This window comes from Octodon degus, unplaced genomic scaffold, assembly GCF_000260255.1.
Source record: "Octodon degus isolate 3935 unplaced genomic scaffold, OctDeg1.0 scaffold00041, whole genome shotgun sequence".
In the NCBI taxonomy this organism is placed as follows: Eukaryota; Metazoa; Chordata; class Mammalia; order Rodentia; family Octodontidae; genus Octodon; species Octodon degus.
The window spans coordinates 12,697,026-12,723,159 of record NW_004524617.1 but is presented as its reverse complement, the minus strand read 5'-3'; the positions used below and the strand labels follow the sequence as shown (position 1 = coordinate 12,723,159).

Genomic DNA, 26,134 nt, shown 5'->3' with positions numbered 1-26,134 from the left:
GGTTCGATCCTCCAGCACCACATGCCAGCCAGCCCCGCCCCCTGGTGGGCTGAGCTGGCCACACACACACACACACACACACACACACTAAATAAATTAAAAAACTGTAAAAAAAAGTGATTAGATCCATTTGTACCACCATTGGTACAAGCCACCTGATGGGACAGTTGTGTATACTACACGAGTGGTAGAAGCTGGCCAACAGGACAGTTGTGCACATACCACTGGTGATTCAAGCTGGCAGAACTTGTTAGCCCATTAAAATGTACTAAAAATCCAAAACTAGAAATATATCTGACAATGTTTAAATGTTTTGCTACCTGAAAATAATGGAATTATGCATTGTATCAGTATATAAGCGCAACCCCACCTTCATAAGAAGCTTTTCCAAAATGAATGATATGATTACCATTTGAGAAGGCATTGGCTAGAGTCCCTCTCCAGCCTGTGGGACACCAAATGGAGTCGGGAATACTGTGGGTCTCAAAGAGCCATGTTTTGGCAAGGTTGATGTAGACTAGTCAGAATTGATTCGTGATCTCCAAACCCCCAATATGCTCCATGAAGAAGTTTTCACAGGCCCTCAGGAAAATGGAGTTGCGCAGGTGGGGGGGGGGGCAGTATAATGTGAGCTTTTAACAAAGGTAAATGTATTCAGTTGGGAGAATTTCTTTTTGAGGGGAGAGTAGATTGTTTCTTTTGTGAAAACAGTAGTGTTGATAGATTTGTGGGTTGTCAGGGTTCTTACTTGACAAAATTAAAAGTAACTGAGTGAGGTTCCACTTACATTATTTTAAATTGGTCTGAGAAGCCCAGCAGCTAGGGTATACTATTAGATTAGGCTACCATTTATGACATGCCCTCAGTTACCTAGCCAAGTAAAATGGCCTGGGAGAATTCTCTTTGAGTCTTAACTGACTTTTTTAAAAACCATGCTAGCTGTAGAGAACAGCCATCAACTTTCATTTTTAAGAGATTTCTAATAAAAGCAGATCTTTTAAATACCTGCTTTATACTCAGTAATCTGAGTTGGAACCTTTTGTGTTGAAGATAGATTTTCTGTATACATAAAACACTTGTAATTCTCACATGTGTTTTGGTCTATTTTCTACTTATTTTTTCTTATACCACTATTTGAAATTAGTTGATAAAATCCTTGGGCTTTCTTTCCCTGATAAGTACATGAACAGTGAAGTCTACCAGGGCTTATATAGGAAAGTATGAATATTTTGAAAGATGCTCTGATTTAGGTGCTTTAAAATGTGTCCAACGCACAAACATGTGTCTGTGGAAGGACATTTCTGCTCTTGTTGTTGCTTAACCCTTGCCATTTTGCTTTATTTACATCCATATTACTAGAATGAGCTCCTCCGAGGTTTTGTGTAATTAGTATTATAAAACCTGGGATCAGAAATTCCGTTGCTGCTTTTAGTTTTCTGAGTGACTTCTTTTAACCCTAAGAGATTTCATCCTGGTTGAACTACTTAGAACTGTGAGTGCCTAATACGATTTTACCTCATAGAATGTAAAAGCTGAGGTTGCCGAATCCGAAAGAACACTGCTGGGCTTTTTCCTTGCCAAAGTACACAAACTCGATCCTGATGTGCTGGTGGTGAGTAGATATTTGGTCGTGTGGTGAAGTTCTCCATTCCTTGGCTTTTGTCAGTGTAATGTGTTGGTCACTTACCTTTTATTGGTTATTTAGTTTTGAGCACCAAAGAATATTTTCAGTGAAATTACTCAATGGACTGGCATGAATTGCTGTATTTCCTGTTAAGAGAAAGGGAAAAAAAATGCTAGCCTACTAGAAGATAGTATTTTCCACCATAAAATCAACTCTTGCGTTATTGTTGAAGTTTAGGATAGTCCAGTTGTTTACACTTACAGATAAGCACATCATAAGTACACATGCATAAGGTGTTAGTTTCTTCCAAGTTTTTGCCTATTGGCCCAGTTGTATAGTGGTCACAGGATTTTAATTCCCTCGCTGTGGTGCAAGTTACAAAACTAACTTTTAATTTTATGAACTAACATATCTCTGCATATTTCTTTGAGGGCTCAGATCTAGGAATTTTTTCCCCTGGTCAGCTTGGTATCTTTGTAATAAAAGATGAGAACTAATCATTGAATTGTTTTGCCCTGGTTTCTAGCAGTCATGGAATATCATTTTAGCTTTTTATATATCCTTTGGCTTTCCTTTGTTTATAAGCTTCATAATGGAAATACCTCTTTTGTCTTTTTTTATTGGGTTAATGGATCAAACTATATATATTTTTTCCAAAGGAAGGTAGGCTATAAGCACCTATATTTAAATATGATATCAGTAATTTGGTTACACCGAAGCCTTGCAGGAGTTTTTGCCATATCCTTCAGGGTCTGTTTTACTCTCGAATACCTTATCTGGCAGTAATACAACTAGTGTTGTGAGAGCATGTGGATTCTTACCAGTGTCTTAGGGTGTTAGAGCCTTGTCTCTGAGAAGGCTAGCTGTAAAACAGAACCTTCTTAACATGGGATTTGGATCTCTGATCCCAGGCTCACTAATTTAAGATGGGACCTCCTCATGTCCTTTGGGTATTTTAATTTAGTAGACAAAACTGCTTTTAAAAAGTGAGGCATGGGAGGCTGGTGCAGGAAGATTGTAAGTCAGATCCGGTCTTGGCAACTTAGTGATTTAGGAAGTCCTTGTCTCAAAATAAAAACAGGGCTGAAGATGTAGGTCAATGCCAGGGTCCTGGGTTCAATCACCAGTACTGCCATAAATAAAAACCTATTATAAATGTATAGTGGGTTATATGTATTAGGCACACACACGTATATATTTGTAGTAATACACATAACAAAATTAACCGTCTTGACCACTTTTAAGCATTCATAATGTTGTAGAGCCATTACCATCATCCATCTCTAATTCTTTATCATGCAAAATTGAAACTTCATACTTGTTAGTACCCCATTCTCTCAGCCCATGGCAGTGACATTCTGTTTTCTTTCTGATGTTTTTCTACCCTAAGTAGTAGTATATATTTTTCATTAAAGTTAATAAAAATCTGTTTATTGGTCTAAATTATTTGAAACCATCTATTTTTAATAAACAGGTATGAAAATAATACTATTTGCATGAAAATTGGAAATTATTATAGAAATGAAAGATCTGGCTGCATTTTTCAGTTATTTTCTATTCTGTATAGTTTTATTTCCTTGTTTTAAGTTTTTCATTTGAACTACTTGTGGTTATTTTGTACATTGACTAATGCCCTAACTCGATAGTGTTTAAACTCAATTTTTAAAGAAGAAACTAAATGCAGTTCCATAGTTTTCTAAGAGGACTTATGTCAAGGTCAGACAACATAGGTGGGCCTTTATTTTTAAGGAATCAAAATGAAAGTTTTGAATATAGCTTTTATTGATTGCCTAAGAAATGCAGGACATTAAAAATTTGCATTTGCCTCCGAGATTGTGAGGCATGAGCTGCAAATTAAAAGACATCATATGAACCTTGCATCAATTAGTATGAAATAAAGTTTATTCCAGCAATCTGTGTAGCAGCCTTGTTAATGTCAAGGCTAATGAACGCTGCTGATGAATAAATTCCTTGAGAAGAAAGGACCCACAATCGGAGGTAAGCTCATGATGTTTTCAATTAGAGACCAGAAAAAGAAAGGGCAAAGAAATTCTGTGCATTTGAAGATACATCCTCTAATTTGCGTTTGTTATAATGTTATTGACTGCCTCCTTTTTCTGACTAGGGTCATAACATTTATGGGTTTGAACTGGAAGTGCTGCTGCAGAGAATTAATGTGTGCAAAGTTCCTCACTGGTCCAAGATAGGTCGACTGAAGCGATCCAACATGCCAAAGCTTGGGGTAATAATAATTTTTCAAAATATTATTTGTCATCTGGCTTTTTACTATGGGATAAGCTATCAGGGAACATAATGCAATTTTTCAAATATGAATTGATCGTCTTGTCATAGGAACCTAAGTACATTTTAACTTGGGCACTAAACATCTTTACCTTTGAATATAGCATTTTATTTGTTAAAAATGATAGTTTTAAAAATCAGCACTTATAACCAAAGAATCGTGTACCAAGTAAGCACTTACATATTGCTTGACAATACTCTCCATTTATAGGCAGAGGGTGGGAAGAATGAAGAGAAGGGAGCTTATGTGGAATGTAAGAAAGCAACAGGATAAGTGCTTTTGGTTGTAGTTCCTTCTGATAGCAACTCCAGTTTTATTTTACAGACATTCTCAAAAAGGTAACATAATTTGCTCAAGATCATGTAGCAAATAAGGGACCAACTGTGATGTAAACGCAGATTCTGATGGACTCTTACAGCCCATATACATTATTTTCCCTGCTTGCTTTCTATGGGGAGCTTTTGTGTTTTTATTTTATTTTATTTTATTGAGAAACAAGTATCAATGAGACAGTTTCAAAGCTGATTAATAGGACATTTTCAATAATTAATACACTGTACATTGTTATCTTTTTTTATTTTTATTTTTTTCCATAATTGTATTGAGAAATAAATAGCAATGAGACAGTTTCAAATCAAATTGGTAGGACAGTTCCAATAATTAACACATTGCATACTGCCTTCCTAGTGGTTATTTGCTGTATAAGATGCAGACATGATATCCTATTTACAAACACAATTAGAATAAATCCCTCTATTCCTTGAATTAAGAGAATGTAGCTATATATCCTAACCATTTTGAATACACAGATAAAAAATGGTCATTCGTCTATATCCCCTTTTCTTGTGTAGTTCCATCATTTCAATATTATAGGTGTGTGAACTCAGCAAAATATTCCAAAATAGTCCAGTAGAAAGGAGGGCCGCAAGGAAAGCCAACATTTTGGCCCTAGACTTTCAAGGTCAATTAAGACTCAGAGCATAGGAGAACCTGTACTGTAATATCATGTAACTCAGTTGTGTCCCAAATTTTCTGACCAAGGAGATTGTGGGGCCACAGAGGAAAGTGATCGATGATGTAGAGTGTGCCTAAGGAGAGCCACATGGGGAGAAGTCACTCTCTCAGGCTTTCACAGAGAGCACATTGGCCAAGCAATGGCCGTGACTCATCCACATGGCTGACACTGACAAAGGATCTACATTCTGAGGTACAGGGTCTCAGGATAAATCCTGAGAGGATTTGACTGACCTTATTAGATCCAAAAGCTACAATTGTTTTTTTTTTCAACTTCTAAAAATTAATTTTATTGGTACATTTTAGATATACATAATGATAACACTCATCATAAGGAATATGTATCTGTAAATGATGCATTTTAATTATTTTTTCCATTCCCCTCCCTCCCCTCCTTTCAATCCTCTTCCCCTCCTTGTTTGCAAAAGCTTAGTTTCCATTTTTCCTTCTATTCTTTTCCATTCCTTTCTCTCCCCTCCTCTCCTCCCTAGTTCTTCTTTCCATTTGATCATTTTTTTTTCATATTTCACAATGCTTATTATACATTTTGGTCCTTATTTACCCTTTCAGCTTCAATTTTAATGTTTTGCTTTTTAAATAAAAGTAGGAACAAAGAAAGAAAAGTGTAATATTTGTTAATTGTGAGTGGTGGCTGTATTATAATGTTCTTTTTAAAATGTATAGTTAGTACAGGGTCTACAGGGTCTCACTGCGCAGAATAGACTTGTAGTGATCCTCCTGTTTTCAGCCTCCCAAGTGCTGGGATTATAGGTGCATGCCACCATACTCAATCTCAATTACCATCTCAGTACACCCAGGTGGGGCCAGCATGGCATAGAGATGAACCTCAGTCACCTAGCACTTGCCTAAGCAGGTGCTTTAGTCCTCTGAGCTATCTGGCTGGCCCTTATAATGTTCTTTTTCATACATTCAAATATTTCATTGGAATGGTATAGGTAGGGGTGATACTACTTTTAGAGAATAAACACACTTTTAGAATTTTGTGTTATCCCACTTTTCAGTGTCAGCCTGTCATTTTGATGGCATTTGAGGGGAACTTAAGTGTGGTGTAACAGTCCCATTGGTGTTGAGCACCTGCAGAGAATGAGTAGGATTTCCAAACATGTCAGAATGAGAAATGTTGCTCGTAGAAACAAAATATATCTTGACAAACATTTCTTGAGAGGGGGCGGAGATAGTCCTGTAGCTTGGTCTAGAATGAATTGATTTTATAAAAACCTACAGAAATATCTCCCCTTGGCCATTGCTGTCCAGGACTTCATGCAATGACAGCTTTCCCTCCAGGCTTTCTCACTTTCTCTTGGTCTAAAAGAGGCACTGGATACATACCTCCCTATTTTGTGTCCTGAATGAGTATCTAGCAAATAGATACTAATAGCCACTTACAGGCCAGTAAACACACACACACACACACACACACACACACACACACACACCCTCACATAGCATGCATTCCATTTCCTGGGTCCTCTCCCTTTTGCTGCAGTCTTCATTCTCTTTGTACCTTGTCTATCTGTTACAATTCTTGTTACATAGGTTTTGCTTTATCTTGGTCTGAAAAGTATAAAAACAAAGTACATCGTTATCTTCTTCATGGTTATCCAAAGTACAAGAAGCATACAGGATATCCTGTCCAAACACTTATTACTACAAATCTTTCTTATTGAATTAAGCGAAAGCTGTATATCTATCCTAGCTATTCTGTATATACAAATACAAAATGGTCCTTTGTTTGTATCCCCTTTTTTTGTTTAGTACTGTCAGAGATGGAAATTCTATTGGCATCTAAATACTATAGGTGCATCAATTCAGCAAAACAATCCAACACTGTCCAGTAGTCCACAATAGTAGTGGGTTATCCACAGAAGTTGTTGACTAGAGCCTTTTACAGCTCAGCATATCTTTAATATGACTTTACTTTATATACCTTGTTTTTATGCTTTTCTGCTGGATGGTTAAGACCAAGACAAAGCAAGACCTATATAACAAGAAATGTAACTTTTGCATCTGATAAGGTCAGTCAGGTACCCTCAGGATTTATCCTGTAACCCTGTACTGCACTTTGTAGATCCTTTGTCAGTGTCAGCCATGTGGATGAGTCACGGCCATTGCTTGACCAATGTGCTCTCTGTGAAAGCCTGAGAGAAAGTTTTCTCTCCATGTGGCTCTCCTTAGGCACACTCTACATCATCAATCACATTCCTCTGTGGCTCCATAATCTCCTTGATCGGAAAATTTGGAGCACAACTGAGTTACATGATATTACAGTATAGGTTCTCCTATGTCCTCAGTCTTCACTGACCTTGGAAGTCTAGGGTGAAAATGTTGGCTGACCTTGCAGCCCTTCCTTTTCTCCAATTTTTGATCCGCAAACTTAGGTTGTTAACTCTCCAGAAGAGAAGCTTATTATTACTCTGCAACATATGCAGGAGCTTTTGGTAGATTTTATGTGGAGCACCTTATGCTTAAATCTGGTATTGCTTAGTACTTAAAATCTTATTTTACATAAGGCTTATAAATAAAATGTTGCCTCATCAGAGAACTTAGACATCTTTGCCTTTTATAAAAAGTGTTTTTTAGAGGATTCTGCTGCTGTGGAACAGAGTTGGGGCTACTGTACTGACTTCTTTTTCTGTTTATGTCTTTAAGGTGTTAAGGTCATTGTTAGCACTTCATCCAAACACTTGCTAAGTCCTAACCCCTTTAAGTTTTTCTTTATATGACTTTTTTAGTGAAATCTATCCTGATCACACTATTAAGAGTCAGTCCTCCCAAATTCCTTGTCCCTCTTACCCTGCTCTGCTCTATTTTCCTTCTTTTGCCATATTTTCATTACCTGCTAAACCTAATTTCTTGCTTATGTTGTTTCTTGGGTATCTCAAATGAAGTCATTAATCTTTTTTTTTTCACTACTGTATCCAAAATGGCCAGAAGAGTGTGAGATAGATACATAGCCAACATTCAAAAATTTGATGAGTGGAAGAAAGAGAACTCATTATAATTTTTTTGTGCTGGCTTCAAAATAAGATAGACCAATAGTTCCTCTTTTCATGCGATTTTCTTTTTGGCCCTGTGTTGTAGAGCCGGAGTGGATTTGGTGAAAGAAATGCTACCTGTGGCCGAATGATCTGTGATGTGGAAATTTCAGCAAAGGAATTGATTCATTGTAAAAGCTATCATTTGTCTGAACTTGTTCAACAGATTCTGAAAACTGAAAGAATTATAATTCCAGTAGAAAATGTGCAAAATATGTACAGGTATGAGCCTAGATTTCAGGATTTGTCAGTCTTGAAATTAGCAACAGTAGGACACGCTGCTGTCTTCATGGTGGAGGGATATGAACCAGTGGTACCTTGGGGCAGAAAATTAGCCACACCAGCACAACTGTATCCATTACTTTCATTGTTTGAACTGGCTTATTTCTTGGCTTATTTGATCAGTTTATATCCACTTCTCTCACCTGTCAGAATATTCTCTGATGTTTGATAATAGCAATTTGGAAATTGATATAAATTTAAATTCCCACCATTAATTCACTTATTTAGGAACTAGTGTAGAAAATTTGGAAATTAGAAATAGAGAAATTATTGAATTATTTATAGTTATTGCTTGCTGGTTTCTTTTTCTTCCTTTCTCTCTTCTGTCCTTTTCACTTTGCTTTACTTTGCTAGGGATTTAACCCAAGGTCTGTGCATGCTAGGCAAAATGCTCTACCACTGAGCAACATTCCCAGTTTTGCTTATTTCTTAAGTAATGTTTCTATTACCTCTTGGCCATTTCTCATCCTTTCTTGCTTCTTTCTCCTGAGTCCTTGGACTGGTACCCATTTTTGATAATGCTTCTGCTCTAGGTAATCATTTCAGGTCTTAAAAATTTAGATACTGTGTGTGGATGGATGCCTCTCACCTATCTTCAGCTTGGTACTCCCCCTACCCTGGAATTCCAGACTCATGTTATTGACCTGCCTGTTTTATGTGGTGTCTAATATGAAACTCACCTTGTTAAAACTGAATTCCTCATTTTCTCCCTCTGGGTTTTTTCTGTAGTAATTTGTTATGAAACTAATGGCAACTCTCTTTTTCCATTATGACTAGAAACCTCTAAAGTCTTTCATCCTTTGCTCATAACCTCCAAGGCAACCTTGATTCCTCTTTCTGATGTCCTGCAGTAGATTTTTCAGTGAATTCTGTCAGCTATATCTTGTAAATATATCTAGCTCATAGACTGGGCGTGGTGGCGCACAGCTCTTGGGAGGCTGTGAACAGGTGGATCACTACGAGTCCGATCTAGTAGTGAGACCTTGAGCACCCTGTAGACCCTTTCCTAAAAAATACAAATCTATCTATCTATCTATCTATCTATCTATCTATCTATCTATCTATCTATCTATCTAGCTCTGACCACTTTTTTTCGCCTGCATTGGACCTATACTGGTCTAAACTACCATTTTGTGTTGCTAAAAGCATGATACAAGTTTTAAAGGAAGAAGGTTAAGTTTGGCTGGAGATCTAAGGTCTGGTAGCTGCATTAGGTGATTCCCTTCTTCCTGGGAAGGCTTAGGTGGTGCAGAGCATCGCCTGGTGACAGAGGGTACATGTGGGTATCCTTGCCTGTCTTTCCTTCATATAAGCCCCTGGTATTAACTCATGGGTTATTTGAGATTTCACTCTCATAACGCCTCACAACAAGGCTTAAATATCAGCCTGAGTTTCAGAGGGGTCAAACCATAGCACTGGGTCTTATATACTAATCCCCTTGCTTTTGTGCTCACCTTGGGGTCTGTTTTCAACCCAGGACCAGAATTGTCCTGCTAAAATTAAATGTGCTCTGGGGCCAGGGAGATAGCTCAGTAGAATAAGCGCTTGCCTGGCAAGCGCAGGGTCCTGAGTTCAATCCCTGGTACCACTAAATAAATAAATAAATAAATAAATAAATAAAAATTAAATCTGCTCAAAATCTCCCAATGCCTCTGCTCTGTTAACTCTGACTTTTATCTCCTACTCTCCATCATGCTCCCTAGTCCGGCCTTATTGATATCCTTCCACATCATAAAACTGCTGCCCAGCTTAAAGCCCTTGAATGTGTTACTCTCTTCTCCCAGAATGATCTTCCCTCAGGTCCCCATATAGAAGGTTCATTCTTTCACTTCTTTCATGTCTTTATTTTCGGTAAAGTTTTCCTCAGTTCTCTAAAAGTTTACTTTCTGCTCCTGATACTTTATATTCTCTTTGCTTAACACTTAGCATCGTATAACATACCATTTTTAATTTTTTTATACTCCTCCATAAAGATAGGAATTTCTGTCTCTTTTGGTCACAGCCAATGCTTGACACATAGTAAATATGCAGTACTTATTTGATTGAATGAATGAAAGGATTTAGATAGTTTTCAGGTTCATAGTTAACATGTAACTGGAATTTTTGTGTGTGTGTGTGTGTGTTTCAGAGAAGGGCACTAGGATCAGTGCTATGAATGAATTACTAATTATATACTGATCTATTTTAAATCATTTCTAAAGCCAAGGTTCTGCTGCTCTGAAGTTAGTTACACCAAAAATTTGTGATATTATATGAAGTTCTGATTATAGTCATTGTTTCTTTTAATTACTTGATTCTGTTTCATTCTTACTTTTCTGTACAGTGAATCTTCTCATCTGTTGTACCTGTTGGAACACACCTGGAAAGATGCCAAGTTCATTTTGCAGATCATGTGTGAGCTAAATGTTCTTCCATTAGCATTGCAGATCACTAACATCGCTGGAAACATTATGGTAAATTTAACTTAGAAAGGGGGAAAAAGCATTTCCTGTTGGATTCAGTGTTTGCTTGGGGTAGTTGTTATATGATAATGAGTCTAAATGCATGCTTATAAAATGAGTAACTTGGATTCTGAAAGCTGGGTTTCTTTTGTAAAAGGAAGAACTGGTTGGGAGAGGGGGAGGAATGCCAGGTGCAGTGTGTTGAAATTTAGGCAAAAATAAGGATCATCTCTCTAACATCTGGATGTTTCTCTTTGGTGGAGTGGTCCATTTTGGAGTAAGGAAATAGTCAATTTGTCAATATTTTACGCTGTCTTTGTCTCCTTTAACCATAGAACTTAAAGAAAATGTTAGAAATAATTTAATAGTTTTAAAAGCAGCCTTTGTTGTTAGTAGTTTTGAAGGAGGCATCGTGATTAAAGGAACCAATTCAGAGTTGCTTTTGTTTGTTGCACTTTTGAGCTCAAATTTTAAAGAGAAATTCTATTTAATAGTCCAGGACACTGATGGGTGGACGGTCTGAACGTAACGAGTTCTTGTTGCTGCATGCATTTTATGAAAACAACTATATTGTGCCTGACAAGCAGATTTTCAGAAAGCCTCAGCAAAAACTGGTGGGTCTGAAATTATATAGTATTTTGCCTTTTCTTGTCCCTCCTTTTTATTACCTAGATAGCTTTTTATTTTTTTGTTGTGATAACATCTGTTTTCAAATAATTAATCCTCTGTGTACTAGAAACCATGTCAAGTGTGTTTGTGTGGTTGTCTCCTTCTCTGCTTTTCTCTATGAAGACAAATTTATTTGTGAAATATGAAATTCTTTGAAGGCAACATTTAGATCTCCGATAAAGGACTGTACATAGAAAGTATTTTCCTGCCTAAAGCCCAAAGCTAAATGTCAGTTAAGCCTTTTATTTCCCTGAACCTATGAGCCTTAATTTTTATGTTGCATTTTTCTGTAAACATTGAGTATCCCTAATCTGAAAGTGTTTCAGATTTGATTCAGATTTTGGATGAGATCCAAGTTTAATTACAAAATTCACTTATTTTCATATACACCTTATACAAACAGCCTGATGTTAACTGGACACAATGTTTTTAGTTTGACTGGAATCTGTTACATTCAGGTCAGGTGTGGAATTTTCTGCTTATAGCATCATGTTGATACTAACATGTTTCAGCATTTCAGATTTTCAGATTGGGGATATTTAGCCTGTATCAGTGGCCTTGGCCTTCTATGACATTTGATCTAAAACCTAGCTTTGCTGTTGCTTTATCAGCATTGATAATACTTGATTTAGAATGGGAATTGAATGTTAAAAGATGATGCAAGTTATTGTTTTTCCTGGCTTTATGACATCAAAATTGGCATAGCAATTTTTAATTTAGAGCTATTTAACTTCTGCAGAAGTGTTGGTTGTTGGCTATTATTTGGGAATGGATTTTCAGTATATGAGCATACGTATTTCAAGGTATTCATGCTAGTAATAAAAAGAAGCTAGATGTGGTGATGTGTTCATAGTCCTAGTTCCATGGGAGATGAGGTAGGAGAATAGTTGAGTTCAGGAGTTTAATGCCACCACGGGAAACATAGAGAAACCTCATCTCAAAACAGTAATGTTCCAAGGTTGGTGACACCTGTTATGTTACCACTTGGGAGGATGAGGCAGAAGGGTTGGAAGTTTGAGGTCAACTGGGCCACATATTCTCCAGAATATTAGAGGAAAAGAGAAAAGTGATAATACCTAATGAAGTATTTTATATTTCTACATCATGAATATCAAAGTAATGAATAGAGAACCCTATTACAGTATTAGTTTTTATAATATAAAATATATTTTTTATATTCATTGATTAATAAATACAGAATTTTTGTGAATTCAGCAACATATGAAAGTAGAATTTGTACGTTTGTTAACTCATGGGATTTATTTAGTAACTACCATGGTTATAACTGTTTCTCCCCACAGGTAGCACTATTGACTAAAAGTAAGTAACATGTGTTAGAACTCAAAATATAACTGGAAGAGAGGAAATAATGTTATTTAGTTAATTAGTTGCTGGTCAATGAAGTTATTTTTCCATTTGATGTTAGAGAGATGAGGAGGAAGAAATTGATGGAGATACCAATAAATACAAGAAAGGACGCAAGAAGGCAGCTTATGCTGGAGGCTTGGTTTTGGATCCCAAAGTTGGTAAGGATGGCCAGTGGGTTGTTTTGCACCTAGAGTAGAAGAATTTCTTCACAGAGCTAGGCGTGAGAAGGTGGAAGAGTGGAAGACCTGAACTGTCTTGGATGTCAGCAAATAAGTCTCATTATGAATTTATTTCTTTTATGCCTATGAAAATCTAATTTACCAGTCACCTAACATAGAATAAATGTGAATATTTTTGTTGTGTTTCAATATAGTTTTATTTGTGGACATTGAAATTCAAAGTTCATGAAATTTTTATGTATCTTGAAATACTGTTTTTTTAATTTTTTTTAGTCACTTAAAAATGGAAAACTACTTATTTTATGAGCAGCAGTAAAACAGCCAGTAGGCTGGGTTTGGTGGTCTCCACATAGTTTGCCAAGCCTTGGTCCTGGATTTAGTTGGCTTTTTGTCCTTTTTGGGGAACATCTCTGTCTTGTTTCTGTGTGAGTAGGTGGGGGAAACTCTGCCTGTGTCCAGTGTTCTAGAATCTACCAAATTGAGTATTAACAGGACAGTGAATCACTTTGTCCTGTTGTGAAGAATAACAAAGATGTTTTGTGGCACATGGAGCTAGAATTTTTAAAAAAATTCTGGTAATTATTTTCACATTCAGAAATTATTGTGCTTTTATTTTTTTAATGTATTAAGTACATTGTCTATAGGGTCTCACTACACAGATCTGACTCGTAGTGATCCTCCTGTTTTTAGCCTCCCAAGTGTTAGGATTACAGTCTTAATCGCTGTCTCAGTGCACCCTGACGGGGATGTGGGGCTGGCACAGCAGGCCGGGGATCAAATCTCAGGCCCCTGTGTCTGCCTAAGCAGGAGCTTTAATCTGCTGAGCTATCTGGCTGGCCCTTAATATCAATTAACACTTTAAGTAGAGTTTTTTGACAAGAACAGTTTTGTTGGAGTGACACAGAACAGTAGTACTTTGGTTTTAGATCTGTATTTGAATGCTGATTTTGGAATCTTGAGCTGCCTGCTTAACCTGTAAACTTCAGTTTCCTCTTCTGTAAAACACCATGAATGTTTTCTACCCCAGAGGGATTTAAAGGTTTAAACAAAATCTTTTAGACCTCTCCTTTTGTGATCTGGAGTTTTACTCTAATCCAGATCATTTTGTGATGTGGTAGTCAACTTTTTTATTTGTTTTATCACTGTGCTGGATTGTCTGAGACAGAGTAAGCTGTCAGTGTATTTGCCCTTACTAATATTGTCTCAATAGTGGACATTTCTTTTTATTCAGTTTCTTCTTGAGGTGAAGATAACATCTTATGAAAGTCCTAGAGAATACAGTAGCTTTCTGTTCACCCTTTGCAAGGTATAAGGGTGTATCGTTCTGACATTTATATATGCATCTGTTGTCTGATTTTTAATGTGTTGTCAGTATGGGTAAGTGGGTTGGCTGTTATTTTCTTTAAAGGTCTGATTATAAAAAAATATGTATAACCACTCACTGAGGTTTTAGTTGGGGTATAGTAGGTGGGAAGGAATGATTGCTTGATGGAGAGCTTAAGAACACATTTTTAAAACGGATATGATGGCTCTCTAAAATAATTGCCATGGGATGGTGTTTGTCTACAGGAATAGTACGCTTTGGGTCTGCTAGGTAAAGGACTCATAGCTGGTTCCAAGGAGAAACAAAATCTTTTAGACCGTTTGTGATCTGGGTTTTCATTCTAACCCAAATCATTTTGTGGTGTGGTAGTCAACCTTTTAATTTGTTTTATCTGCTTCCCTGTGCTGGATAGTATTTAGTTTTTACCATACCTTATATTGTACTTCTAATATGTTTTGGTAGTGGTTTTCTTCAGACTTTTTATGATTATGTGTGCCTTTTTATTTCAGGTTTTTATGATAAATTCATTTTGCTCCTGGACTTCAATAGTTTATATCCTTCCATAATTCAGGAATTTAATATTTGTTTTACAACAGTGCAGAGAGTTGCTTCAGAGCCACAGAAAGTTGCAGAGGTTTGTATTTAGCTGGGGGCTCTTGAAATCTGTGTTTAAAGTATTGCTTACTGGGGATGATAGCATGTACCTGTAAATCCCTGGAATCTGGGATGCTGAGGCAGGAGGATTGCAAGTTTGATCCCAACCTGGGAAATTTAGTGAATTTAGGGAGACCTTGCTTCAAAACAAAAACAAGAAAACTTGCTAGGGATGTAGCTCATTGTGAAGGCCCTGGGTTCAATCCCCAGTACTTCAAACAAACAAAACAAGCAAAACAAACAGCAACCAAAAAAAGTACTGCTTGAAGCAGGAAGAGAGCCACAGTGGTATTTTAGTTTTTACTCTTAAAGGATACATTAATTATGCCGTTTGTAGTTGTCAAAAAGAAGGATTGGGCAGAAGGAGAGTCAGATTGGTTCTATCTTTTTAAAAACCGTGTTATTGAGGTATAAATCATATGCCATACCAGCGACCTATTTAAAGTGTATAGTAATAGTTTTTTGTATATTCAGAGAGTTTGCAACATCACCACATTTAGCTTTGGGGCATTTTCATTATTCTCTAAAGAAACCTTTTAGCTGGCATCTCTGCTAATCCCTTCATCTCTCTCAGTGTAGGCAATCTTTCTTCCTGTAGAGATGTACATATTCTGGACATTTTGTATAAATGGAGTCATACAGTATATAGCCTTTTGTACCTGGTATATTTTCACTTAACATTGTTTTCAAGGTTCATTTGTGTTATGGCATGTATTCGTTTCTCATTCCTTTGTATTGTGATATAATATTCCTGTCTGTATGTGGGACAGGAATATTCACATTTTGTTTATTCCTTCTGTCCTTCCTTCCTGTACACCCTCTCCCTTCATAGCTGAGATGTCTATATGCCCTCTGGCTCCATAATTTACATATCAGTTACTTCCGACCTCCTGTCTAGGAGTAGATTTTCAATTTCAATTCCATATTCCCCGAAGGGAGAATTTGCTAGGCTTGCCTAGGTCAGTGAGCATCTCTGGTTCCATCACCTGTGACTGTAGGAGTGATTCACAGAGTGTGAATCGGGTTGTTAAGGTTATACCTTTCTGGGAGACTAGAGGATAATTTTACGGAGAAGGTACTCACAAACAACCCCCCAAAACAGTAATTGCCTTTGATTAATATTTTTAAGGCTTTGTCCTACTACCGTATCAGCACTGGGATAATTATTATCCAGCCTGCTTCTCCAACTGCCGCTTACCACTCTTGTTTATTTGAGCTTTCCGGTTTGGATTCTGAAGATAAAATAGAATCATTTCAGAGTGGAAGGACCTTAGAGGTCATCTAACAAATACAAATAGCAGTTATGGATTCTGTTGTCATTTTCATGTGCTGTACCTCACTTGATCTTCACAGTAGTTAGTGATACATAGGTAGTAGTGGTAGAGCTGGGAGTGGATTATAAATTTCCTGACTGAATCTTTTCAGTTTACTTTTTATGTGACTCGCATGGTGGTTGTAAATAAATTGGAGTGTATACCAGTATCTTTTTAGTAGCTTTGTGATCATCATGTACTATATTGGAAAACAATAAGTCCCTGTTACTCTTGAAAGTGTGCATATTCTTGAAGATACTGATCTTTATAAAATCAGACACTTTGTAAAGGCTGAGTTATCAGATAGCATTGACTTGCCATACTTTAAGCAGAGAGGTTTATTTTTAATTTTGAATGTTTGAAAGGGCAAATGTGCCTAGCTTTTCTTCTTAATGTAGCCTGTTAATAGAATTAATGGAAGCTTGAAAAAAATGCTCTAATGCTTTTCCTACTTTTTCCTGCTATAAATTTTAATATAAGAAGACTGCTGGTTGCTTTCTAAAATGTTGCTATTCTTCTGTCAATTGCCAAGCAATTTATAGGTAAAAGGTACTACATACATGCTAAGGAATATGTTTTACTAATTTTTAGAAAATGTCATGGCCTATTTAAATGTGCTCCAAATTCTTAAAAGAAATTTGCTGATTTAGTATTTAGGTTTTTATTTTCAGTCTAAAACATTTACTACAATTGTTATGATAGTTTTAAAATTTTATAGCATTTTGTTTGCTTGTACAAACCGTTTAAATCGTTTAGCAGCTGGTTATTTTTTTTTAATCCTAGAAGTCTGAGCATTTTAATTTTAAAAACTATTACCCAAACATTTTACTCCTCCATCTTTTTGTAGAGAGCATGGTAGCATGTGTAGAAGTCTGTCCCTTAACTGGTGAGTAGCTTCAGGAATGAGATAAGGAGAAGTACAGGCTGCTAGACTTGTGTGGAGAAAAGGGCAGTGGCATGCAACCCAGTCAGCTCTTTCTTATATTGCCCAGGCATTATTGATCTCTACTTGAAGAACAAAGATAAGTTTAAGACATGATCATGGGCTGATGTTCCTACCAAATATTATTTTAGAAATTTATTTTACCAAAACTTAACTTGTCTGAAGTTTCTTTTATGTGTTTATCAGGATGGAGAACAAGAACAAATCCCTGAGTTGCCAGAGCCAGGCTTAGAAATGGGCATTTTGCCCAGAGAGATCCGGAAGCTGGTGGAGAGGAGAAAACATGTGAAACAGCTAATGAAGCAACAAGATTTAAATCCAGACCTTGTTCTTCAGGTATATCTTTTCACTACAAGATGTCTGAATGACAGTGTTAGCTTGTGCAGTTTGATTTTTTAGGGGTGGTATAAACAACACTGTGGGCAAGTGCATGTGCTTACGTTATTTGTGAGTAGGTAGCCATTCAACACTAGATTGCCTCAGAATAGAAGTCAACTGTCTGCAAAGGCTGTATCTAAACAAGATCTTTCTGAATTCTAGGAGCTTTGGAATCTGTATTTAGTTACTTCTAGGAGGTTGGGACATTGTGGATCTGGGAGGACAGGTTGGCTATTTTAATTAAGAGTGCTTTTTTTCTCCCCAAAGATATCAAGGGGGTTCTCCTTCTCATTGGTGTTGTAGAAAGAGACCTAATGTAATGCTAAAACATCTGCAAATACTGTTGTTTGTCTTTTGTCCTTGTGCGGCCTGCAGTATGACATTCGACAGAAGGCTTTGAAGCTCACTGCAAATAGTATGTATGGTTGCCTGGGATTTTCCTACAGCAGATTTTACGCCAAACCACTCGCTGCCTTGGTGACATACAAAGGAAGAGAGGTAAATGGTGTAATAATATTCATATCTAAATATGAGAGTATTTTTAATTATTGTTACAGTGTGGGAGAGCCAAGTTTGTCACTTAGTTATTCAGTTTCAAATATCCCTTTTTTTAGAACTACTGTGAGAAAAGTAGGCATTTAAATATGAATTCATTCATTAATTCTGTGTATTCATATGTGTGTGTATATTTATTGAACATCTACATATGGCCAGGTTGTGCTCTAGGCACTAGGGATAGGTTATTGGTCCCTACTGTCACAAGACTTTACATTATACCCAGAGTGGTAAGGAAGGTGAGACTTGGGCCAGGGACATGGGTTAGGGAGAAGACTGGGAAAATAGACTGTAAATAAATAAATGTAAAAAATGACTAAGGTGGTATAATAGAGGTAAATATTCTGTACATAATTAAAATAAGATGTGGCTTAGAGATTGTTTAGATTGGTCAGGTTAGGCTGCTTTGAGGAGGTGACCTGAGGAAACTAGTTGTGTTTACCAGTAGTGTCTGTTGGATTGTGAGAGAACGGGAGAAATAAGGAGGATAGCTGGTGGAGCCTTTTACTTCAGATTGAGAAAACTCTGAAAGCGTTTAAAAGTTCTGTCTTACATGTGTTGCCTTTGAGATGAGTAATAAGCTGTATAAATGCAGGATTCCAGGAATATGTCAGGGCCAAAGTTAAGAACTGAGCATTACTGACGTTAGAATTGTGTGCCAGGTATCAAATGCATTTAGGTACTGTCAAGTTAGGAATACTGTAAGCTTCATCTGCTTTAGTGTACACAAGGCTTGCTTTGTAAAAGAAAAGCTACATTAAATATTCAGTTTACTTAATTCCATTGTTAGTTTTTCCCACCTGTGAATTTATGACTGCTCTGTCTCACAGATAATCCTCGGTAATAGGTATGGGGATAATGCTTGTTTTCAGGAGTCTGGACTCAAAATACTATAAAACGCATTAACAGACTGTGGCCTGTGGGCCAAATCCAGCTTTATTTTTATAAATAAGATTTTATTAAAATAGAGCCAGTCTCATTTATGTGTTATCAATGGCTGGCTTGTGATAATAGCAGAACCAAGTAGTCAAGATAAGAGTTTTGAATGACCTGCAAAGGCTGAAATATATACTGTTTGGAAACTTCAGAAAAATAGTTTACTGATTCCTACTTTAGTGTCTAGACCAGCTCTGTTCAACAGAACTTTAAAGTAATAAAATGTTCTGTGTCTGTACTATCCAATAGAGTAGCCTCTAGGCGTAAGTGGATCTGGATTTTTATTGTATTATTTTTAAAAATATTTTATTTATTTATTTATCTGTTACAGGGTCTTGTTATGCAGCTTGGACTTGTGATCCTCCTGTCTCAGCCTCCCCAGTGCTGGGATTACAGGCGTGTGCCATCACGCCTGGTTTCAGTGGCCTGCATGGCATGTCCAAGGTTCTGGGGCTGGCAGGGCATGCAGTACTGGGGATCGCACCCAGCTCCTTGTGGTTGCCAAGTAGGCGCTTAGAGCACTGAGCTATCTCCTCATCCCAGATCTGGATTTTTAGATTTGATTATAATTTAAATATCTGCATGTGATCAGTGGCTACTGTGTTAGACAGTACATAGTCAACTGGTATATGGAAACAGACATCCAAATGTTTCAAGTCACTCTTCTGTTGGCAACTCTAAGACAGAAACTTGGCTTAGGGTACAGTGAGGAAGGGCAAGGCATTTACTGAACACCAGTGATATATGATGTTATTGTGTGCTATATTTTATTAAAACCACACCAGCCCTCCCCCACCCCCGGGCATGCTGAGACGGCAATTGAGACTGGGCATGGTGGGATTCCACGTGCCTGGAATCCCAGCTCTTGGGAGGCTGTAAACAGGCGGATCACTACAAGTCCGATCTAGTAGCCCTGAACACCCTGTAGACCCTTCCCTAAAATACAAAAAAGTAAAAAACCCACAAACAAGCAAAAAAAGCCCCAACGCACCAGAATTCTTTGACATAGGTAATAAAGTTGCCTTTTGGCAAATGAAGAAATTAAGATTCAAAGAGGTAAAAATAACAAGTAGCTATTTTGAATTTGAATCCATGTCTTCACCATTGTAAATCTTTTACTGAATTGGGATTGTCTGTTCTATCTCAGAATGCTTTCCTGACTGTGGTTCTGCTTTATATTCAACCTCTTATTCCTAGAAGATCATCTTTTTTGATTTTCCTTGTAAGCTATGGACCTCTTTTGCATAAGAAACATGTAGATGTTTTAGGGGCTAGTTGAAGCAAGGGAAGGATGTTTTTGGTTTCTTAGGCTAAGTTTATTTCAAAATTATTTAAATTTTATTTCTGTATGTGTATCCAGTGGCTTCTGATAGAATACCATCTTATTTTTGTATTAGGAAATGTACTCACTATGCCCCAACTGGGTGATAATACATGGGTTGACTATTGAGATTGGATCAAGGTTACTCTTAAGTTTCTCACGAGAGGCAATAGTTGACAATTTACTCCCTTGGAGAGTGCCTCTTGCTGTTGGGAAATCCCTGTTGTTACATTTTCTGCATTGGCTCAGAAATCCACAAGCTTAAAAGGGCACTGTTGATAATGATAAGCCCCAAATTTGTCCAATGATCTCCCCTACTCCCCTAATCTATTGTATTTTAAGGGCAATATTTTCGTTTAGCTGGATTTTTAATAGGGAGTTTAAACTCAGTTTTTATTTTTCAGTTACACAAAGTATAACCACAGCAAATCTTTAATAAATAAATTATAAAAAGACCTGTTTGCCTCACTGAGAAACAATTTCAGACAAATGAAATCATGTGATTTAAGTTTTGGGCTTCTACTCCCCCCCCCCCCCAGTAATGATACATGTAACTGTAGAAAGTAGGCCTGTAATAGGAGGTTAATAAGAAATAGTAACTATATCACTTTCCTCTGGAACTCCTATTGTAGAAGAAGATCTAAAGTCCTCTGAAGAAATTATTTGCTAAAATAAAAATGCTTTAAGTATTTGTGGTAATTATTGGAACTGGTAGATAGAAGTAGTTTACTAATATCTCTTTGGATTTGCTAACATTTTCCGTATATTGCTATTAAGTCTTTGTAATTTTCAGCATTTTTTACTTGTTAAAGAGGTAGGAAGGATGAAATGTAAAATGAGAGCCAGTTTGGGGATGTCTTCATAACATTAAACTAGTGATTTTGGTAATAAATTAATATAACCTGAGATCCTATAAGTTCTTTGCTTTTAAAGTCCTTGTAGGATACAGTAGATTAAGTAAGGTTCAATTAAAAATTAATGAGAAAACCTGTTGGTGTGCCCTTGCAGAAAACATTATGCCATTTTGTATTTGGATGTGTGTAAAACAAGTCTGGGGTGGCCTTGAAGTTCCCCCCTTCCTTTTTAAGTCTGTTTCCTTTGTGTTTAGTTTTGTTGGAATCATGCAGATTTGCCTCTGGTGACCTAATAATTTCTGTAATCAAATGTATTCTGGCTGCTAGAATACTCAGAGTAATTACTAATTGTACTTCTAAAAATAGGTTTACAATAAAGGTATTAATAGTTGTGGCAAATGGGCATCAATATTGTCTTTTTACAAGTCTGATCTTTCATCCTTAAACTCTTGTGTGATTTTTAATTGCTTGGTGGTAGAGAAATTAGTTAAAGGTTAAGGAATTCTATGAGGGACCTCATAGTGTGCAAATTATTTAAAATAATGAAATCAATGTTTTCAGAGAAGTAATATGGAAACTTCATTTGTAGACACTCAGAAGTGAATCCATACAAATACCATCTGTATTTGTGTTCTCACTGTATGTGTAGAGAGGCATAACAAGAAATTGCATAAGCCTCCAGCACCAAGTGGGCATATGTTTTTTAACTAAGAAAAAAAACTCTTGGTTGTCAAGTGTCTGGTGTGGTAATTGAAGTGATTGTTCACTAGATGGCGATAGACACCCTAAGATCATTAATCAATTAAAGATTTTATTCTGTAACAATAGTGAAGGCCATTTAGTAACTTAAATCTGTCCGTATTTGAGACTTCTGTTAATTTAGAACTATTAAAGGTTAAAACTGGCCCAAAGAATTATAATAATCTGTTTAGTATTTAGTGATGATTTTTGAGCCATAAGTTTTGATAGAATAATCATTTAATTTACCATAGTGAGCAAACTTTTCTACCAAGTAGCTAAATCATATTGCTTCTATGGAGGCATTATACACAGTTCTCTTAAGTTGTAGTGCCAAAGGCTGATATAAAGAGAATTGGAAATGATTCCGATATATAATTTTGCCTCTTTTTTTGGTGTGTGTGTGGCCAGCTCAGTTGGCCCTGGGGGCAGGGCTGGCACTGCATGTGGTGTCAGGAATCGAACTGTGGTCCCTGTGCCTGCCTGAGCAGGTGCTTTAGACCTCTGAGATCTCTCACTGGCCCAATTTTGCCTCTTTTCATTTATTTACTTTTTATTGAGAAATTTAAAACTTATTATATATTTATATAAACAGTGCATAATCGTTTGCATAATGGAAATATTTGTCTTTATGGAATAATTAGTACTTAGTGACATTGTCATTGTTTTATTTCTACACTTTTATTTCTGTGCTCTTCAGAAAATGAATTTTGATATGGATTTCTGATTTCATTTTCAAGTAGATATGTTCTCTAATGTTTGAGTGTAGAGTCCATGCATTTTCATTCTCCTGCCCGGTAGAGTCAAGTGAGTTTTCCCAGCCTATGTTTGCCAAGTGATTGTAGACTGCTTAGCTTTCAGTTGTGGTCAGAGCTAAAATCTGTATTTAGAAAGCACACCCAAACCATTGCATGCAAACATTGCTGTCTTGGTTAGGCTTTCTGGGATAATCTTGGGAATGGCACCAGGACAGAAGATGTTACCCTTCATTGGTGTCAGTGGTGAAAGAGAATCTTATAGTTCTTAAGGGAACCCTTTATCTTTACCTAGAAATAGTGAAAGTTTTATTTTTCTGATCTTTTTTCTTAAAAATAACATAATTGTAAAAATTAAAGTGAAAGCAGTAAAATATTGCAGAGACAACTAAAGACCATTTCCTCTCTACCCTCTTTGCTTTCTAGTTTTACTTCTTCCTTGGAGGTACAGTCTCAGGGTTCAGTTTATCCTTGCCCACTTGCCTATGGTTTTTTTCTTCTGTAGCATATTTATATAAATATAAGTATACAGATATAAATATACATGTGGAACATTAAAAGCTTTAGCTACTTATGTGGCATGCTATGCATAATTTTTTGCTCTTAGTTCCCCACCTTCCCACAAAGCTTGGTGGAAAACTTTATTTTATTTTGTTTGTGTTTTTGTTTTTTGTTTTGTGGTACCGGCGATTGAACTCAGGACCCTATACTTGCCAGGCAAGCGCTTATTCTACTGAGCTCTTTCCCCGGCCCCACCTTAATTTATATATCCCAATTTAAGTGTGTCCATCTTGATACTTGTATAGATTTGATTTGTCATGTTACATAGATACTTCAAAGATTAAATACAGAAAATTGTATTTTCTTTATCCTTCTGTTGTCCACATCTTTTAAGTTTTCACTTTTTAGATTTTCTTTTTCTTTTTTTTAATGTATTTAGTACAGAGGCTACAGGGTCTCACTACACAGATCAGACATGTAGTGATCCTCCTGTTTTCAGCCTTCCAAGTGCTGGGATTATAGGCATGTGCCACCACACCCAGGCTCAATTGCCTTTTCAGGGGCAGGGCTGGCATGGCACATGGGGCATCGAACCCCTAGATTTTTTTTCTAGCAATGCTATGGTAGATGCCACTTGTGCAAAAGTTTCTGTTGTATTTCTAGAAGTAGAATTTTCATATCTGCAAGCAGTATGAAATTTTGTTGATAATCATTTAATTTATGTTCTATTAAATAGCTAACTTCATATATCTAGCTGGAGACAGTGTTTAACTTCCTCATAGTATCAGAAGCTAATCAAAAGAGAATTGGAAACGAATTTGATGTTTTCCTCTTTCAATTTTTTGTTTATGTTTCCATTGAGGTGTTTTATATTTACTATATACTTGTAAATATACTTACATAATTTTTAGTGCTCTGCATTCTTGTCAACACTTACTAGCAGATTTAAAATTTTTTCCTAGTCTCATGAGCGGGAAAGGTCCTGTGATTTTCATTTTCATTTTTTTTATGAGCATCTTTGGTGTATGTTGTCTCTTCCATTTTTTTGTCTGAGTTGCCTATATGAACATACATGTCCTATTTTGTTGGATTTTATGTCTTTTAGAATTTTTTAGATACTCAACACTAATAATTCTTGTTTAGCCATTGTACCTTTTTTAATTCCGTGGATTATCTATTTGTAGTCTGATTCAGAATTTTTTAATATTAATGCTAAATATTTGATTTTTCTTTCTTTGCACTATGTGGGGTTTTTTTTTCTCCTTACGAAAACTTTTCCAATAACAACAATTCTCCCTTACATTCTCCTAAAAGTTTCAAAGTGTGGCTTTTTTATTCACATCTTTAATACTTATGTAAAATATTTCAAGGGATGTATCACTTCGAGATCTAACTATATACCTATTGCTTCTTTGTGGACTTGTTGAACTTGTTTCTCTGGTCCAGGGATTGGCAAACTGTTCCTTTTATGCTAACATTCCCATTGCTTATTTTTGCAAATAAAGCTATCTTGGAACACAGACATAGCCATTTATAACTGCATTTGTGTTGAAACAGTTTAGTTGCCGCAGAGACCAGAGTGACCTGCAAATGTATTGTTTGACTGTTTATGGACTTCTGGTCTAAAAGATAATCATGTATCATTGAAAAATAATTGTTGTTTCTAATATTATCAGGCATAGTAAAAATAGAAGAAATTACATTAAAAATAGAAGGAAGGAAAATAATCTTTTGGTTACTTCAAATGAATAGGTTTAAAAGTTTTATTGGTTCTTAGATTGTTTATAAGAATTTTTCTTAAGTAGGGGAAAGGAGAGGCCCATGAATCCTTAATGTTCCATGCAGTAGTATTGTGTCTGTATGTGTAAGTACACTTTTTTTTTGAGACAGGGTCTTGTTATGTAGTTCAGGCTGGTATTGAACGTACTATGTAGCCCAGATTGGCCTCAGACTCAAAGCAATCCTTCTGCCTCAGCCTCCCAAGTGGTAGGATTATAGGGGTGTGTGCCTTCACAGCCCAACATGGATGCGTATACATTTTTGGGGAAGAGTGCATAGCATTTAAGAGATTTTCAAAGGTGATCGTGATATGTGAAGCTCATAAAGAGCTGCTGTTTATTTTATTTCATTTCTGTCCTCTTAATGTAGCTTGAAGGAAACTTTAACTTTTAAAATGCATGCTTTTGTCATCTGAAATATGGCAAAAAGAAGAAACGTTCTTGTCAGACCAAATTCATGGAAACTGTGTGGGTAGAAGAGTTCTCATTTTGTCCCCAGAATGGTAATAGCCACCATTAAGTGTGCTTTTGACTTCAGCTAGCCTACTCACATTTTGATTTTTTTAAATAATAGGGTTAATATGAGAATTTCTTTTAAAGCTAAAGTGAAGTTTAATGTATTTTGGGAGATATACTTTGTATGTTAAAAAAGGAGCAGCAACCTTTTTGAGTGGTCATAGTTTATGTATCACTTTTGAATTTGCTTTCATCGTGAAATCTGAAGCCAGAGAAACTGTTGGGTTCCAAATTCTTTGCAGTTCTTTGGAGCTGATAAATACATAGTACTTGTCTTAATAAACTTACATTCTGTTGATATAGGAATTGTGGTATTCAGATGGAGTGAATGCATTGATCTTCCTAGTACAAATTAAGTTGTCTTAGAGCCTAGATTTGCAGATACCATTAAATTCTGTAGAAACAGCTATTTGCAGTCAAGTAAGTGGCATCCTAGTTGTGGATCGTTTGTATTGATGAGCTTGAACTAAGGACCATCTCCATCTACTTGTCTATCTGTATCCTTTTTAAAAATTGGATGAAAGTAATGTTGGTATCATAATTAGGAGAAGGCCTCCTTTGGCAATACCCCTGAAAGGCTAGCCTAGATTGTGGTCTCTTAGACTTTCAAATAATTTGAGAGAGATGTAATGA

At 36.4% G+C, this 26,134-nt stretch overlaps 1 protein-coding gene and 1 non-coding gene across 3 annotated transcripts in view; both read left to right on the top strand.

Annotated features, from left to right (window-relative positions):
- The window catches only part of Pola1 (DNA polymerase alpha 1, catalytic subunit), a 345,612-nt gene that overhangs the window by 41,411 nt on the left and 278,067 nt on the right, over positions 1 to 26,134 (top strand). For both annotated transcript variants that reach the window (XM_023715420.1, XM_023715421.1), the window contains exons 18-26: positions 1,523 to 1,612; positions 3,750 to 3,866; positions 8,043 to 8,218; positions 10,602 to 10,731; positions 11,214 to 11,333; positions 12,815 to 12,914; positions 14,769 to 14,893; positions 17,356 to 17,505; positions 17,923 to 18,045. In XM_023715420.1, coding sequence (XP_023571188.1) covers positions 1,523 to 1,612; positions 3,750 to 3,866; positions 8,043 to 8,218; positions 10,602 to 10,731; positions 11,214 to 11,333; positions 12,815 to 12,914; positions 14,769 to 14,893; positions 17,356 to 17,505; positions 17,923 to 18,045 — 1,131 coding nt within the window. The remainder of the gene's footprint in view (positions 1 to 1,522; positions 1,613 to 3,749; positions 3,867 to 8,042; positions 8,219 to 10,601; positions 10,732 to 11,213; positions 11,334 to 12,814; positions 12,915 to 14,768; positions 14,894 to 17,355; positions 17,506 to 17,922; positions 18,046 to 26,134) is intronic.
- Positions 14,146 to 14,274, top strand: LOC111816832. Its single transcript, XR_002821159.1, has one exon.